Here is a 15,189-nt window from a genome sequence, read left to right as displayed (position 1 = left end):
GACTATGATGAATACTGTGTGTTATGGCAAATAATTAGGCTAGTCTGAGCATCTATTGTAAGAAGGCATGTCTGATGTTTACTTCACGTTTGAAGTATAATATAATCTGATCTGATTGTAGCTTAAAACCCTGTTTATACCCCCTCTTTTTTTTTTTTTTAATCCCACACGCCTCATGCACTGGCATGGATAGGGGTCCACTGAGATTAAGAATGTACAGGGCCCGGAATTTGGTGCTACGCCCCTGGTTGTCGGCCCCAATTTCATCCATCAAGTTTCCGTCTATTTTTGCACATGTTTTACAGTACAAAGTTTTATTAGTTCTAACTAGTCTATCATTGGATACATTTCACGCTGGATACATTTTAGTTTCAATTTAACCAAGAATTACTGTATCTCTGGTTATTACTTTTTTCAATACATTTTTGGGAAATAAGAAAGAGAAATCAAAATATAATTTTAGTCCACAGTGCTATCAGCTGGGTTTTATTAGATAGCTGCCAAAATTAAACGTTACATAATAAGCATATTAATTTATTGTAATGCCTTTTTATTTAAAATCATTATTATTTTATGTTGCGGTTGCTATGGCAAAGATGAATAATTGGTTCTTTATAGTGAGTTAATTCTCCTGCTCAGCAAACTTATGTTCAATTGCATTACATTGAGAAAGCAAGGATACATCCTTAATCATTCATTTACTGTCAAATTATACTTTTAGACACTTAGGCCAGCTGTAACACTGATTTCACTTTTTAATTATACCAATGGCATCAAAAAAGAAACTAGCACCAACACATGTACATTTTATCTTGGGTAAGAAGACATGAAAAATGGACTAAGACAACTCGGGTATTTGTTTTATTTTTAAAGACAAGGACACGAAAAACGAGAAAACTAATTAAAAACAGAACCTCAATTTGATGAACTTCATTGGCCGAACTCGGCAGGCACAGTATCTGCAGACTAGTGATGAATTGAGCAGTGAAAATTCTGCTTTGCAGCACTAAAATTCATTGCTGAATAGCAGCACTTGAAACTAGCAGCATCACTAGCTGTAAAACATTTACTTGAGTTTTGTTGTCTGGTGTAGTTGTAACTCTTGGGTAAAGACTATAGGTTCTGGTGGTTTACAGTATAATATTTCAATTTCATAGTTATTGTGTGTGTGGTGGTGGTGTCATTTTATTTATATGATAGATTTATGTGATATTGTGCTCCAAATGTTTGACACTAGATTGACCACAGTTGTGAGACTGCTATCAGTTGCAGGAGAGCTTGTAGCATTCTTTTCATATTAAGCACTATAGATCTTTGCTTTAGTTGTATTATATGTTTCAAAACCAATTTCCACTTTTCATTCACACTTACCTTTGTTTCTCAAGGGGGCAGATAGGGAAGGGTTCTGTTGTGTTCAATGGTGTGGGAAACACTTCATCTGCTAGTGAGTTAGCATGGTAATATAGTAAGACCATGGATGCACCCAGGCAGAAATCACTGCTGTTGGACTGGGAGGCTTATTTGTGTGCACCACTGCTCATTTCAACCTCTTTAAAGCAACACAATGTAACTTTCAGCTTTTGTTGAGTTTGGCGGCTCGTTTGGACAAAAGCCTCCTCCGATAAAACTTTTATTTTCTTCGTTTTTTTCGCTGCTTCGGCCATGATAACAACTCCGCGTTTAGCTCAACACCAGCTTCTGCTGAGCTCTGCGCTCCACGCCCCGCCCAGCTTTCGTCTCGACTGCGAATCGGGAAGGAGGGGGAAGTGACGTACCGTATTTTCACGACCATTCGGCGCACCGTGTGAAAAGGCGCAGTCTACACAGACGGAGCTGCACACACGCGCGCCGCAAAACACACACGCGCTGCAGAACACACACCCAAGTGTGCTTATTTAAAAATAGAGCGGGAGCAAAACTTAGTTTGATATTTTATTTCACTTTTCACATCAATCAAACCCTTGAAAGTCTTCATCTTCTGTTTCCGCATTAAAGAATTAAAAAAAACACCGGGTCGCCGCACATAAACCTGTCTCAGCCACTCGATCATCTCTTCATCCATCCTGATCCAGCCCTTTTCATTTGCCTTCATAATGACTCTGGCTGGAAAAGTCTCTTTAGGCAACGTTTTTCTTTTAAAAATCACCATCGGCTGCAGTTTCTGTCCATCAGCGTGGCAGGCAAGCACAACAGTAAATGACGACTTCTCATACCCCGTTGTGCGGATCCCGACCGCGCTGGTCCCGTTCCGCTCCACCGCGGTGGTCCCGTTCCGCTCCCCCGCGCTGGTCCCGGTCCGCTCCCCCGCGGTGGTCCCGGTCCGCTCCACCGCGCTGGTCCCGTTCCGCTCCCCCGCGGTGGTACCGGTCCGCTCCCCCGCGGTGGTCCCGGTCCGCTCCCCCGCGGTGGTCCCGGTCCGCTCCCCCGCGCTGGTCCCGGTCCGCTCCCCCGCGCTGGTCCCGGTCCGCTCCACCGCGGTGGTCCCGGTCCGCTCCCCCGCGGTGGTCCCGGTCCGCTCCCCCGCGCTGGTCCCGGTCCGCTCCCCCGCGCTGGTCCCGGTCCGCTCCACCACGTTATTCACCGGGATGTCGTCCATGTTGGTGATGTGGCTGGGCTGGATGCGTTTGTCGGTGATGTGTTGGCTGCAGAATGAGCGGAAGCTCTCCATCTTTTCCATATAATCCGCCGGGCGCTGCTGGTGCGCTGGCACAGTTCCATGAAGCGAAAGCACCAGGACAGACCTCCATGAAAATGTTCAATTTTCATTTCTTCCGCCAGCGCTACTGCTTTCAGTCGGACTCAGCCGCAACTCACGGGTGCTTCACGCCCCCTTCTCCCTTTACCGTTCTCATGGTGGCTCCGCCTCACATTACCGTAATACAGGTAATAGAAACGGCGCACCGTTTCATAGGGCGCGCGGCACATTTTAGAAAAAAAAAAAAGAATTTTATGTGCGCCTTATGGTCGCAAAAATACGGTATGCCGTAAAGCAGTCAAAGCCTTAAAAATTTGTAGTTTTTTAGTGTGGAAGGGTTCCTACCATGCACCTCAAAGTTACAAAGTGCCAGTGAAGGCGATACAGACCCCTCAGACCATGACAGAGGTTCATTAAACCTGTTGGAAGTTGATGTACCATCACAATGACTCTGGAATTATTATATTAAGGTGGAAAAGTTACATAGTGCTGCTTTAATGATGGACGTCTACATCAGAGTCTTGATTTAGACTTTTTTTTAAAGTCTAAATAAAAGCAAAAATTGTGTTAAGTTTTCAGTGTCAAGAAATCCAATAATCTGCTGTGGTAACAAAGCTTCACGTCATTAGTGTAAGTGTTTAATGTTGAGTGTTTGTGTGACTCTAAAGTCATGAGTAAAGTCTTCAAGCTGTTCTGTATTTAGACCTCAACTTTGTAACTTTTCTTTATTGTGTTGACGTATTGGATGGTGTTTTGATTATAAAATACACATTTACACACGCTTCAGTGCACAGATCTCCACAAGTTCCAAAAAAAAATGTTTTTATATATGCACTCAATAATTTGAATACTGAACAATTAACTTGGAAAAGAAAGTAAAAAAAAAATACAATTTTTATTTTTAGTTTTCGATGTCATTAAGACCCAGAGGTTAAAATTGGGGCATGTTTAACCATTGTGAAATGTATTCCTTACTTTCAGTTACACCTTAGTTCTTTTGGGAATCGAGGATACTAAACGCTGTACCTGTTGTTTCTGTATCCATTTATTGAGTTGTTCCGTAGTCTGCAGTCATTGTTTTCTGAGTCTCGCCTCCATCATGTGTAACTCTGAGTTTATTCAGTTTGATGAAAACATCTGGATTTAAGATGGTTTTTGTTTTTGTATTTCAGAAATTTTGCAGAAGTTTGTTGGTGTTGTATGTGTTGCCACCAATTTCTTCCCCAAACAAACAAACAAAACAATCTTTATAATTGCTTTTGCTACATAACATGTCTGGAATAGTTTGATGTGCGGTATTCTATCACACACCAGCAAACTCTGTTTATTGTATTACAATAGCACCCTGGTATGTTTCACCCTGCTGATGTTTTTCCATCAATGGCATGTTCTGATGCTTGAAGCATTTCTTATTTTCATTCTACATGACATCCTCTGCAAGGAAGCTGTTTCACATTATGTCAGCTTGCCATTCAAAAAAGCAACAACAAAAGATACAGGAGGTCATTTTTGGATTTCTTTTTACGTGAGGTTCGTCTGCTTCTGAACTATCTGGTTAAGCAATTTTATTGCAGCCAACTGGTGTTATGCTATACAACACCAAACTTCTGCCTTAACCTCCAAAGATATGGTGCATTTTTTTTCTTATTGCTTTCGTTAAGAAATTAGATATTATGACAGACAACCAAACATGTGATGTCCACATATGTATGTGTTCTCACATTCATGTTTGTTGCTCTGTATGTAAACAAAAATGTATGTGTTTTCAAATTTTGCATATGGTCCGAGTTTCTGAGAAACAATTAAGAACTTATGTAATGTAACCACTCCTCAACAATATCCATATCTGTAAAGTGTCAATTTGTAAACGTGCATAATTCTCTTAGGTTTAGCCAAGGACCTGTGTGTTATATATTGTTAAATTGACAGAAGTACAAGGTCTGATTCATGGTCCTTTTCTTTTTCTTACGTTCTCTGTAGGATTCAAAAAGTAATGACACCAGCATAAGTAAAGAACAGCAAACTTTGCATGTAAAGGGTCATGCTGCTTTAAGAACTCTGAAGAGCTGGGCAGTGATTTCATCAGCCTTGCCAAGTTGCCAGATTTCCCTCTGTTCATCAGTCTTACCCCGGTGTGTGTAGTATTCAGAGCTTCTGGCCCAGATCTGCCATTCTAATTCACATTCTATATTCTGTTCAGCCTCACTTCATTGGCAGTAGAGGGGGCCGGTCCCAGCTGGGCCAATCTAAAACTGCTTACTGCTGAAACACATCCCCACAATGGACACAGACTTCTACCCCATGCCAGCTGTTGGGCTCTAATATTCTCCTAATATTACCTCAATAAGCTAATGAAAGCTTTAGAATATTTGTTAAAAGTTAAAAAGCAGATTGTCCAAAGAACTTCCCAACTTAGATCATTTCTCTTGCCCCTTTACTGTTTACTGTAGGCTTAATATACTTGAAGAATAATTCTTCATTCATGCAGTATGGCGGAAAAAAAGGTCCCAGTAGTCAAAGTGCTGCTCAAACTACCGACAAATAGGCTAAAACTCTGAATGACAACTAGCTCTACATAAAAAGAGCACAATGATCTCTCAACTAGACCCCTAACTGAACAAATTATTCCAAGAGTAAGCTATTTTGGAGATGTACATTACATTCTCATGAAGAGCTTGAATTAAAAAGTTAATGGCAGTATCTTATGGTTAGGGAAAAGGTCAGACATTCATCTATGGTTTCCTGGAACTGCTGGCTGTGCTCTGTTTTATTGGATGAATGGAGGCAGATTTGCTGACTGTTAACAGCCTCCCCCTAAAACGTTGCCTTCAATAGAAAAGATCCACAACACAATGCAGCCATACAAAAGCTCTCGCCGTCACCAAAGCCCTCATCAACTCTGACACTGCCTAATTTCTCTGTACTCTCAAGTCATCCAGCTGACTTTACAGGAATGAAGTGTCAAGCGATTAAATATTATCTTCTTATTTTGTTCGGTCCTCGAGGGGGGAAATTGAGTGTGAGATGTGAGATGTGAACTGTGAACGGCTTTTGTTTGTAAGAATGGATTACTTATATTTTTTTACTCTGAATGTAACATTTTCCTTACTATGATTGTTTCTTATGTCAACAGAGACCATGACTACTGCAACTTCTCCTATATTGTTGAAATGGGATCCAAAGAGTCTGGAAATCCGGACCTTGACGGTGGAGAGGCTTCTGGAGCCCCTGGTCACACAGGTAGCTACTTCCACAGTTCAGCATGCTCTTTCATTTAAATTAGGTGGGAGGGCCCAAAAAATAAGGAAAATCTAATTGGTTAATTGATTTTTTTGGAGTAAAGACCCGAAAAGGAAATGTCAATTTTTTGCACGTGTTGGTATAAAATCGAAAACTAAACAGAATGCAATTCTTTGCAAATGCTTGGAAATTGTACAAAACTGATGTAATTGAGGCATTTGGTATTTAAAAAAAAAAACACACGTGGTTTCATTTAGACGTGAAAAAAAAATCTTAGAAATAAGGATGTATATTTTCCACAGTTTGATGGAGTTGGTAGTTAACAAGTGAGGGAACAGATTCAGCTGTATCTTGTCAGACATCTGTACATCACTGTTAAACTGAATTGGGCTGCAGCCAAAGCGCATGGCTCACTGCCACTGACTTTATTTGCCTCCTGAGCCGAACACATGAGTGAGCAGGACTTTAGTAACCCCTGCTTTTTCGTGACAGTTAGTACATATACTGTGATTCGTAGATTCACATCGCTCGTATGGCTTTTTAAAAGAAAATAAAACTGAGACAAAATAATGTCCTTTCAGATACAGTGCTGGTTAATTGCAACCGTCCAGTGCAGATTTAAGCAACTGATGTCAGAATTGTGAGAGTTGGAGCAAGGGTCAAGTGATTGCATGGCGCTGGAGTTGAGGCTTGGAGGATCAGAGGAAGATGTATTCCTGCTGAAGCGTAGCTTGGATTTGAGATTCATGTCTTATTCATACTATCTGACCCATGAATGTAACATCAGCAACATTACATTGGAACAGTGAGAAACTCGTGCCTCGTGCCTAATCACATATTGCTTTCATGTTTTGGGTAACACTTTTGATGTTGTTTGAATGATATGCTGAAGAAATTCCAAAAACAAGAACCAACAAAAATCTATTTTGCTTCCAGACATTTATCAAACCATGGGCCCATAAAATAATCTGGTAATAGAGATTTCTCGCCAAGGGTTTGATTTCATACATCTTGGAATGGTATCATGTTGACAGTGTTGTGATGATGGAGAACCAGCAGCTTCCCCCAGTGGACTGATGTTCTTTTGTTGGCTGGAAAGTACTTTTTATTTTTAAAACCAGTCCTTTTCTTTTGACCTGATGCATGAGCTGTGCCATGTTGTGAGGACATTTTTTTCTTTAATCTTTTCAACTCTGTTGCTCCCTCTGCAGAATAGCAATATGTTTTTTTTTCTTTCTGATGTATTTTTTAGTATTATTTAGGAATGCTGCTACTTTCACTTTTCAAACTGTATTTTTTTTTCTTAGCTTACATTTGCTGAAGAAAATACATATTTTTCACCCAAATGTTCTTTTTTAAGGTAAAAAATTGTTTGAACTATTGCTGAACCCCATTAGATATTGAGATATTATATCCTTGCTATTACAGGATAACGTTTTAATAAGGAGGGTCTGAGGTTTCAGCATCCCTTTGCAAATAACGTTTATACAGTTTATTAAAACAAACTTAACAAATGTTTAGAGACTGTTTTTTGATCTCTGTTGGTTATATACTTCTCTGCATCACATTTTTTCTCAATCATTGTGGCTCTATTTGTATTGTAGACGGCAAACTGTCGTTAACCAGACGCTGGTTAATAGTTTGGTGACTTCGCTTTTATTACCATGTGTCGGCCATAAAAAATATTTTTAAGACTAACATGTGGTACAGTCCCGCATCTAAAGACTGTAAGCCAGAGTTTGAAGTTGCAGACAAAAAAATTAACAGCTTTTGGGAATGTTGTGTGGTCACGTGGCTTCACTTTTTTCTTTTTCTTTTCTTTTTTTAATATGATTTGTCTTTATTTCCTGCTAAAACAATTTCCATACAAAAGGGCGACTTCAAGACACTGAACACGGTAATACTAAAATGTATTTTTTACAGGTACACATGCCACAAGATGCAAGCCATTTTCAGAATAAACATTCAAATACTATAAGCCGGTTTTGATGCAACTGTCTCTGGAACAGTTAAACCACATCATTACGGCACTTTTACTTCATACTTTACTTTTTTACTTAGTTTTACTTAGTCTACCTTTTTGACCTTGATTTATTGTTTTTTTATATTGTATTGTACTGTGTCCTAGGCTGTTGTTTTGTCTCATTTTGTCTTCTTTTTTGAATAAGTGCCACCAAAATGTCCTTGTAGGAACACAATGACAATAAAAATCTTTGGTATTTAAGTGCATTTTGAGCTTAAACCTTTTCCTGTAAAAATTATATAACATTTGTGAATCATTTATGAATAACACTTAAAAACATTCAGACTTACAACCTTGGGCAGCATTTATGTTAGAATTATGGACTTTTACACACAATGATGTCTTAAACAGAGTGTGCACTTTTTGGGCTTTGAATAAGTTATTTTAGATTCATGGAGATTGTTCTGAATAACCAAATGATTCCCTAAGACACTTCTGCTTTGGTTTATGTATAAAATGTATTTTTCATATTTAAAAAATTGTGAAAATAGAAAAAAATGAAAATATGTTGGCATTTAACAGAAAGATGTATCAAAAAGTGGGGAAAAAAGTTAGATTAATCGAAAAAATAATAAATGAATCGACAAGAAAATAATCGTTAGTGGCAGCCCTAATTAAAGTATAACCAGCCGATGCAGTCAGGGGAAATGCATACTCATTTGGATAATAAAAATGATATCATATACAGGATTTTATTATATTTACACCTCACTGGCACAAAAGAAAAGTGTTTTTTGTTTTTTCAGCAGCAGTTTCTGCTACTGTAACCAGTAGCAGGAGCTTCTGGTTTCACTGTTTGAGGTTCATTTAACCACGTCTTTGCTTGGAAGAAAAATCAAACAACGATTTAACCTACTAACAGTAATTAAGAAGTTTGATCAGCGCTGATGTCAAATGTCTGAACAGTCTTTGAAGTTTAATCCATTTGTTCCTTTGCAGAGATATATTTTGTGTATTTATTTTGTGCTATTTATTACAGCCATGTGTTTGTTCCTTATGACTGGTCATCAGAGAGACACGCGCACATAATTGCTTAATGTTGGAGAATGAAAACCTGATGAGCTTCATCCCTTAATGTGTCGTGATTTATTATGAATTCCAATCAATGGAAATGCCTGACTGCTCTTACGGCAAATTGTGTCTGGCCTCTAAGCTTTTTTTGTTTTGTTTTGTCAAAGATGTCACCCCCCTTCTGACATCTTAATTTCAAGTTTGTTTCATAAACAATGGTCTTTAGATTAGTGGCTGTCGGACATATCTGGTAAATGAAGTACTATGCTTATATACAGTCCATAGCAGAAACATTTTTATTCACATTAAGCTTGTACCAAATACGAATTTGTTTCCTTCATGTCACTGCTACCTTTTGTGAATTGATACATTTTCGTATTTGATTATTATTATTTGGCCTCGACTTCCCAGACACAGCAAAAAAGGGTGGAGCAGAATAGTTAAATGTTGTACTGATCTTTTGTATTCAAAGTGTGAAAAAATTTAATTTTTCTTATTAGTTTGGATAATTCGGTGTATTACGGCATAACAAAGGGTTCGTCTCAGAAGGATAGACAAACAGGGTCATCCTGAAATTGCTTGATATTTCAGCCTCTTTTATCATGACCAAGGTTCCCTCTCCCCTGCTGGTTCTGGCAGATCCATGGCCGGTCATACCGAGAAGCTTATCGCATCACTGTGTGTAAAGGAAACGTGCCTCTGATGTCATAAACATTTTATACTGCAGGAGATGGCAGTGCTCTTTAAAAAAAAAAAAGGCAAGGGAAGGGAAGTGAATAATAGGCAAGAGCAGGGTATGAGGACTGTTTTTTGTTTACTATAGGCTAAACTGTATGTGGTGATGTGGACACATGGCAAACGTGAGCAGAAGCAATCTGCCCAGAATGGTATATTTGGCCATAAAAAAGTTTAATAGCTTTAATGCCGCCCAAGGAAAGGATGTAGTTATTGTTATGCAGTTATGGATATGGTAATGAATTAATAGCAAAACGTTGACTTTTTGTGACATGCTCTCTATGGATGGAACAGAAAGTACCTAGACCTCTTGTTTCCCAGTGCTTGGCGACTCGTATCAAAAACACCTTCAAGTCAGGCGGGTGGGAAGATTCAGTCTTATATGGTGTTTTTAAAATGGTCACATGTGATCCACAAGTGCCCACAGACTGACTACCTACCCCCTCCAATGGGCCATGAGTGTCTCTTAATTTTCCTCGAGTCATTTAGAACAGAAAAAACCTTGTTTTGTGAGCAGCAACATGTCTTCAAGAATCGAAACAAGTCACACACGTCCAGTCGTCTTTTTTTAAAGTAGTGATGATCAAATGATCAAAACTTGCATGACTTAAAACCTGAACCCGCACCTTTTAAGTAAAAGAAGAAACCTGCTTTTTGTTTAAAAGTTTTATGATTTTGCGTTTATTGTATATTATTATGTTTAATTGACCATTTTTGTTCAATTATATTTGGGAGATTAATATTAGATTTTAGATTTTTTGTACTCATAGAGCAATGGCAATGTTTTTGCTGTAAATTTGCTCAACTAAATCTGGGATATATTTTCTAATGAAATCGTGTACATCTTTGTGATATTTAAAGAGGTAGTCCCTTTGAACATTTGAAACCAAAGCACATTACTTCACAAAAGTTCACTTTTTTGTGAAAGTTGTTAAGTTAAAACAAACAAAAGGAAAAAAAAAGGAAAAAGGAAACAAAAAAAATAAAATAAAACTAACTAAACTAACAAAAATCCTTGCTGTGTATTTGGGAAGCCTTTCCAAATGGCAACCACGCTTTGTAGTGCACTACGCAGTGATTAGGGGGTGGTTTTTGTTCTATTCATTTTTCATATTTGCTAACATGACTGTCCTGTGTGAATTGAAACAAATTGGTGGTCTTACCCTTTTGGTTAGAGAAAGACAAAAATTTAGATAATTATTGAGATTATGTCGGTTATTGGTCTTGAATGTCAGTTTCCATTTCTTACGCAGCCCTTTATGCAGGATATGTGTTTAGTGTGCAATTACAACAACAGGAATCTGTCTTGTGTATCAAAATACTTTAGGTACAAATAGAAGTTTTCAATCACTGTCATGAAAATAATTGGATTTTAAATTCCATCCAACCTAACGAGGGATATCTTCTGACCTTGGGAGAATATTTGGGGTGCTAAAAATTACTATTCAATTTCATGCACTGACGGTCGGTTTTTGAGTCATTGGAATGATGGAACTTTTCAGCCTGGCCATCTTTGCACATTACACACATCCCAGTTTTGCATGGAGGCTCCATATGTGAAGTCAAGATAATTCTGTATCCAGGGTTTTCTTCTCAATATTTATATGCTTTCACCGTACTAGCATGCTGTGCAGCCAGATATGACTGTCCCAGGCAGTAGCTCCACATAGCTACTTATCAGAAGCCAAGCCAACACCTGCCTAATTAACACATCAATGGACATCATAGATCCTATTTCTCAACAAGTTATTTCTTAAACCATATTTAAACACAAGCTATCTGCACCAACACAAAATATGCTCTTTATAAATAAATATCTAAACAGACTCCCAGATAAACAAACATATTTAGCTGCAGTGATGAACATAAAATAAATTCTGCATCTTTACTGCAATGCCTGTCACTCTAATCCTCCTCCTCGTCTCTGTCTATGAGCATAAGCAGATCACCAATCCAGTTAACTTCTGCAGCTTCTCCTTGTCTGCACGCTATAAACAAAACACTTGGCCGCATTTTAGTTTTTTGTACATTTCACAAAAGACCAGATTTGCTATCAACTTGCGCCTCGTCCAAACCGAAAAAAAAACTGCTTTTGGAGCCTTCAGTTGCCATGATGACCGTGTTGATGAACATTTAAACATAAGTCACTACAAGATGAAAAAAATAACGATCAAAAGAGAGTGAGATCCTCTGTAAACCCATTGCACTGAAGTATTGCCACCTCATGTTTTACCTGCATCATCATTGAGTGGGAGGTGGGAGGCTCTAAATCCAAATATGGTATTTGAATGTCTCTTAAGCTGAAAATTAGTCTCATGCTGACATTAAAAATAGCCGTTTTACAAGTCCCTTCAAGTTTGCAATCAGATTGACAACAGACTGGACTGGAAATCTAACGCCGAGTCTGTGTGCAGGAAAGGAATGAGCAGACTGTACTTCCTGAGGAAGCTCAGATCCTTTGATGTATGCAAAAAGATCTTTTATCAGTCTGTTGTCTCCAGTATCATCTTTTTCGCGGCTGTTTGTTGGGGGAACAGCATCAGAGCCAGAGACGCACACAGACTGGAAAAGCTCATCGGGAGGGCTGGCTCTGTGATTGGTCTCCGGCTGGAGACCTTTGAGACTGTGGTGAAGAGGAGGACAGGGAAGAAACTTTCCTCCATCACAGACAACCCGGACCCCCTCCACCCCACCCTGGACAGACAGAGGAGCTCCTTCTCAGATACAGGAAATATTTCCTGCCACATGCCAACTTTATATAATAATAATTATTGATTACAGCACACAACTGACATTTGCACATTTCTTATTAGAGCCCGAGCACTGACAGTGCGAAAGCCCTATTGTATCTGTAGGAATTAGGGGTGTAACGGTACATGTATTTGTATTGAACTGTTCGGTATAGCGTGTTCGGTTCGGAACGGAGGCGTACCGAACGAGTTTCCACACGGACATATTAAGTAGAGGACCGCACGTTGTGGAGCAGAGCGCTGCTGCAGTTGCGCTCACACCGAGAAAGTATTAAGATTAAAGAAAAAAGCACTAACTAATGAAGAACTAAAGAGCTAAGCACATAATTGTGACAAGTCCAGTGTTTCCCCTACCATTGTTTAGGCCTGGCGTCATTTACGTTTGATCATTTACGTTTATGAGCGCCTCTGCAGCGCTGTTCTGCAACGTGAGTCAAACTGCTTCGTTGCCTAGTAAAGCCTGGATTATGGTTCGGCGTTAAATCGACGTAGAGCCTACGCCGTAGGGTACGCAGCTACGTGCACTGTACGACCGCTCGCTGCGTACCCTACGCCGTAGGATCTGCGTTGGTGTAACGCGGAACCATAAATCAGCCTTAACGATGCGAGTACCGCTGCTGAGAGCGCGGGCATATTATTATACATTATGGGATGTATAGAGTTTGTAGCTAGCCAACTATGGCGCCGGCCGAAAAAAGAAAAAATATCGCGGGCGACAGACAACATGATATAAAGAAATGTTTCTGCCAGGTGCGTGTGTTTGTGTTTGCATGTGACGCTGCAGGGAAGCATGAAGGAAAAAACCGCACGACGACACACCATGCGTCTGCGGGGTCCTAGCGCCGGCACACGTAGAGCCAATGTTATTTTGTGTGTGTGTAATAAACAACTAGCACGTTTATATTTTGCATTTTGTTTTCTTACTGTACCGAAAATGAACCGAACCGTGACCTCCAAACCGAGGTACGTACCGAACCGAGATTTTTGTGTACCGTTACACCCCTAGTAGGAATTATTATTTTTTTCCTTCTTCCGACAAAATGAGGGCCTTTTTGCCTCCCTAAACGTGCCCAAAAAAATTAACCAAATTTTGCACGCAAGCCAGGCCTGGCGAAAAATGTGATATTTAATGGTTTGCATTAATGGGCGTGGCCTAATGGCTCAACAGCGGCCCCTAGAAAACTTTGTGCCTCAAGCCCCACAATACGGTTTGACATACATGCACGAAAATCGGTACACACCTGTATCATGTCGCAACTTAAAGAAAAGTCTCTTGGCGCCATGGCCGAAACCAAACAGGTAGTTGGCTATTTTGAACTAATCGTGTAATTTTGGCGCAATTTATGCCATTTTCACGTGTCGTACTCTAACGAACTCCTCCTAGCAGGATTGTCCGTTCGACATAAAACTCGCTCAGGAGACACAAAAGACGTTAACGATTAAAAGTTATCAAAATCGTTAGATATTTCGTGAACTGGCGTGGCTGTGGCGCTGCGTCAAACTTCAACGTTAAACAGGAAGTGATACTAGTAGCTAATTGGTCGATATGTGATAGTTCCTATTTTCTGCCATAACTTTTGAATGGTTTGTTATAAAGAGTCGTGGGTGGTGTCATCGGACTTAGTTTTGAGTCCTTGACCTTTATTGGTGAAAATTGCACGCGCGAGGGCCCGTTCATCGCTGCTTGCAGCTTTAATTATTTATAATTTCTGCTGCACACTTACCGTTATGTATGTATAGGATGTTAATATGTATAGACCTTTAAATATAACTTTTCTACTTAAATATCTAGTTTTATGTTTTATGTTTCTGTATGTTATGCTGCTGCTGCTGCACAGTAATTTCCCAGTCCTGGTATCAATAAAGTACATCTTCATTTTTAACTTAATCTTGATCTTCTTTTCCTGCCTTTGAAGAGCAAGTAGCTTAGGTTGTCCTCTTCATTTGCCTATTATTTTTCTTTTTCCCTCCCATGTTTTTTTTCCCCCCTGACATTTTGTAGGCTGCATTAAATAAATTCTATGTAAATTCCAATTAAATGTATTTGTAAACTACGAGCGTGATGTGCTTGTTGGTTTTTACGATTGGCCCTATTGACGCAAGATAATTACTTCACTGCCATAATCTGTTTTTTCTAATTAAGGTAAAGGTTGTTAATTTTTAACTGCGTTGTAGGGACGGGGTGGACTGGGATGGGGTGGGGTGAAGCTTTTCCATGCTCCAGGCTTCTCTCATTCTGTCAGTTATTGATATGGATCAGTTGAAGCGTACTTTTGAAGCCAAATAAGGGTAGAAGGTGATGTAGAGGCTTCCATTACAACCTTTAAACACTGTTTCATTAGAGAAGACTGTTTTTACGCTCAGAAAGACAAAGGAAATCTTTTTCATTTGAAGTGCTGTACTTCCACTCATTTTTCCCTCAATCCATTTAATCTTGTGTACCATACACTACAGCAGGACTTTCTTCCATGCTCAGCGATCACATACTGAATTTATAAATTGGAGAGTCAAAACGATTTTTCTTCTTGTGTGCGTGTTGTAACTTTTTGAAAAATATATCCGCAGTCTGACGTTATGGTGGGTTATTAAACTACAACCGAGGTTCTTGGTATTTTGGTTTTATTGCCATGCAGTTAGATAAAACAGGTTTCATGGTCTTGCACAGTGAAAAGCTTCTTGTTTTGTGGTTAACGTACCGAACTGATTGGTCTCATATTGTAAGAATGATGGAGCTT

At 39.4% G+C, this 15,189-nt stretch overlaps 1 protein-coding gene across 2 annotated transcripts in view; it reads left to right on the top strand.

Annotated features, from left to right (window-relative positions):
- ctnna2 (catenin (cadherin-associated protein), alpha 2) overlaps positions 1 to 15,189 on the top strand; it is a 375,232-nt gene that overhangs the window by 23,467 nt on the left and 336,576 nt on the right. Inside the window, exons 1-2 of one of the 2 annotated variants that reach the window (XM_061741389.1) lie at positions 5,605 to 5,721; positions 5,829 to 5,935. In XM_061741389.1, coding sequence (XP_061597373.1) covers positions 5,834 to 5,935 — 102 coding nt within the window. In that variant the 5' untranslated portion in view covers positions 5,605 to 5,721; positions 5,829 to 5,833. Of the gene's footprint in view, positions 1 to 5,604; positions 5,722 to 5,828; positions 5,936 to 15,189 lie in introns of those variants that run through there. The other variant, XM_061741302.1, reaches the window with a different exon arrangement.

Source organism: Cololabis saira, chromosome 1 (genome assembly GCF_033807715.1).
Source record: "Cololabis saira isolate AMF1-May2022 chromosome 1, fColSai1.1, whole genome shotgun sequence".
NCBI lineage: Eukaryota > Metazoa > Chordata > Actinopteri > Beloniformes > Belonidae > Cololabis > Cololabis saira.
Note: the sequence above shows the minus strand (reverse complement) of the source record. Positions and strands in the feature narration are given on the sequence as shown.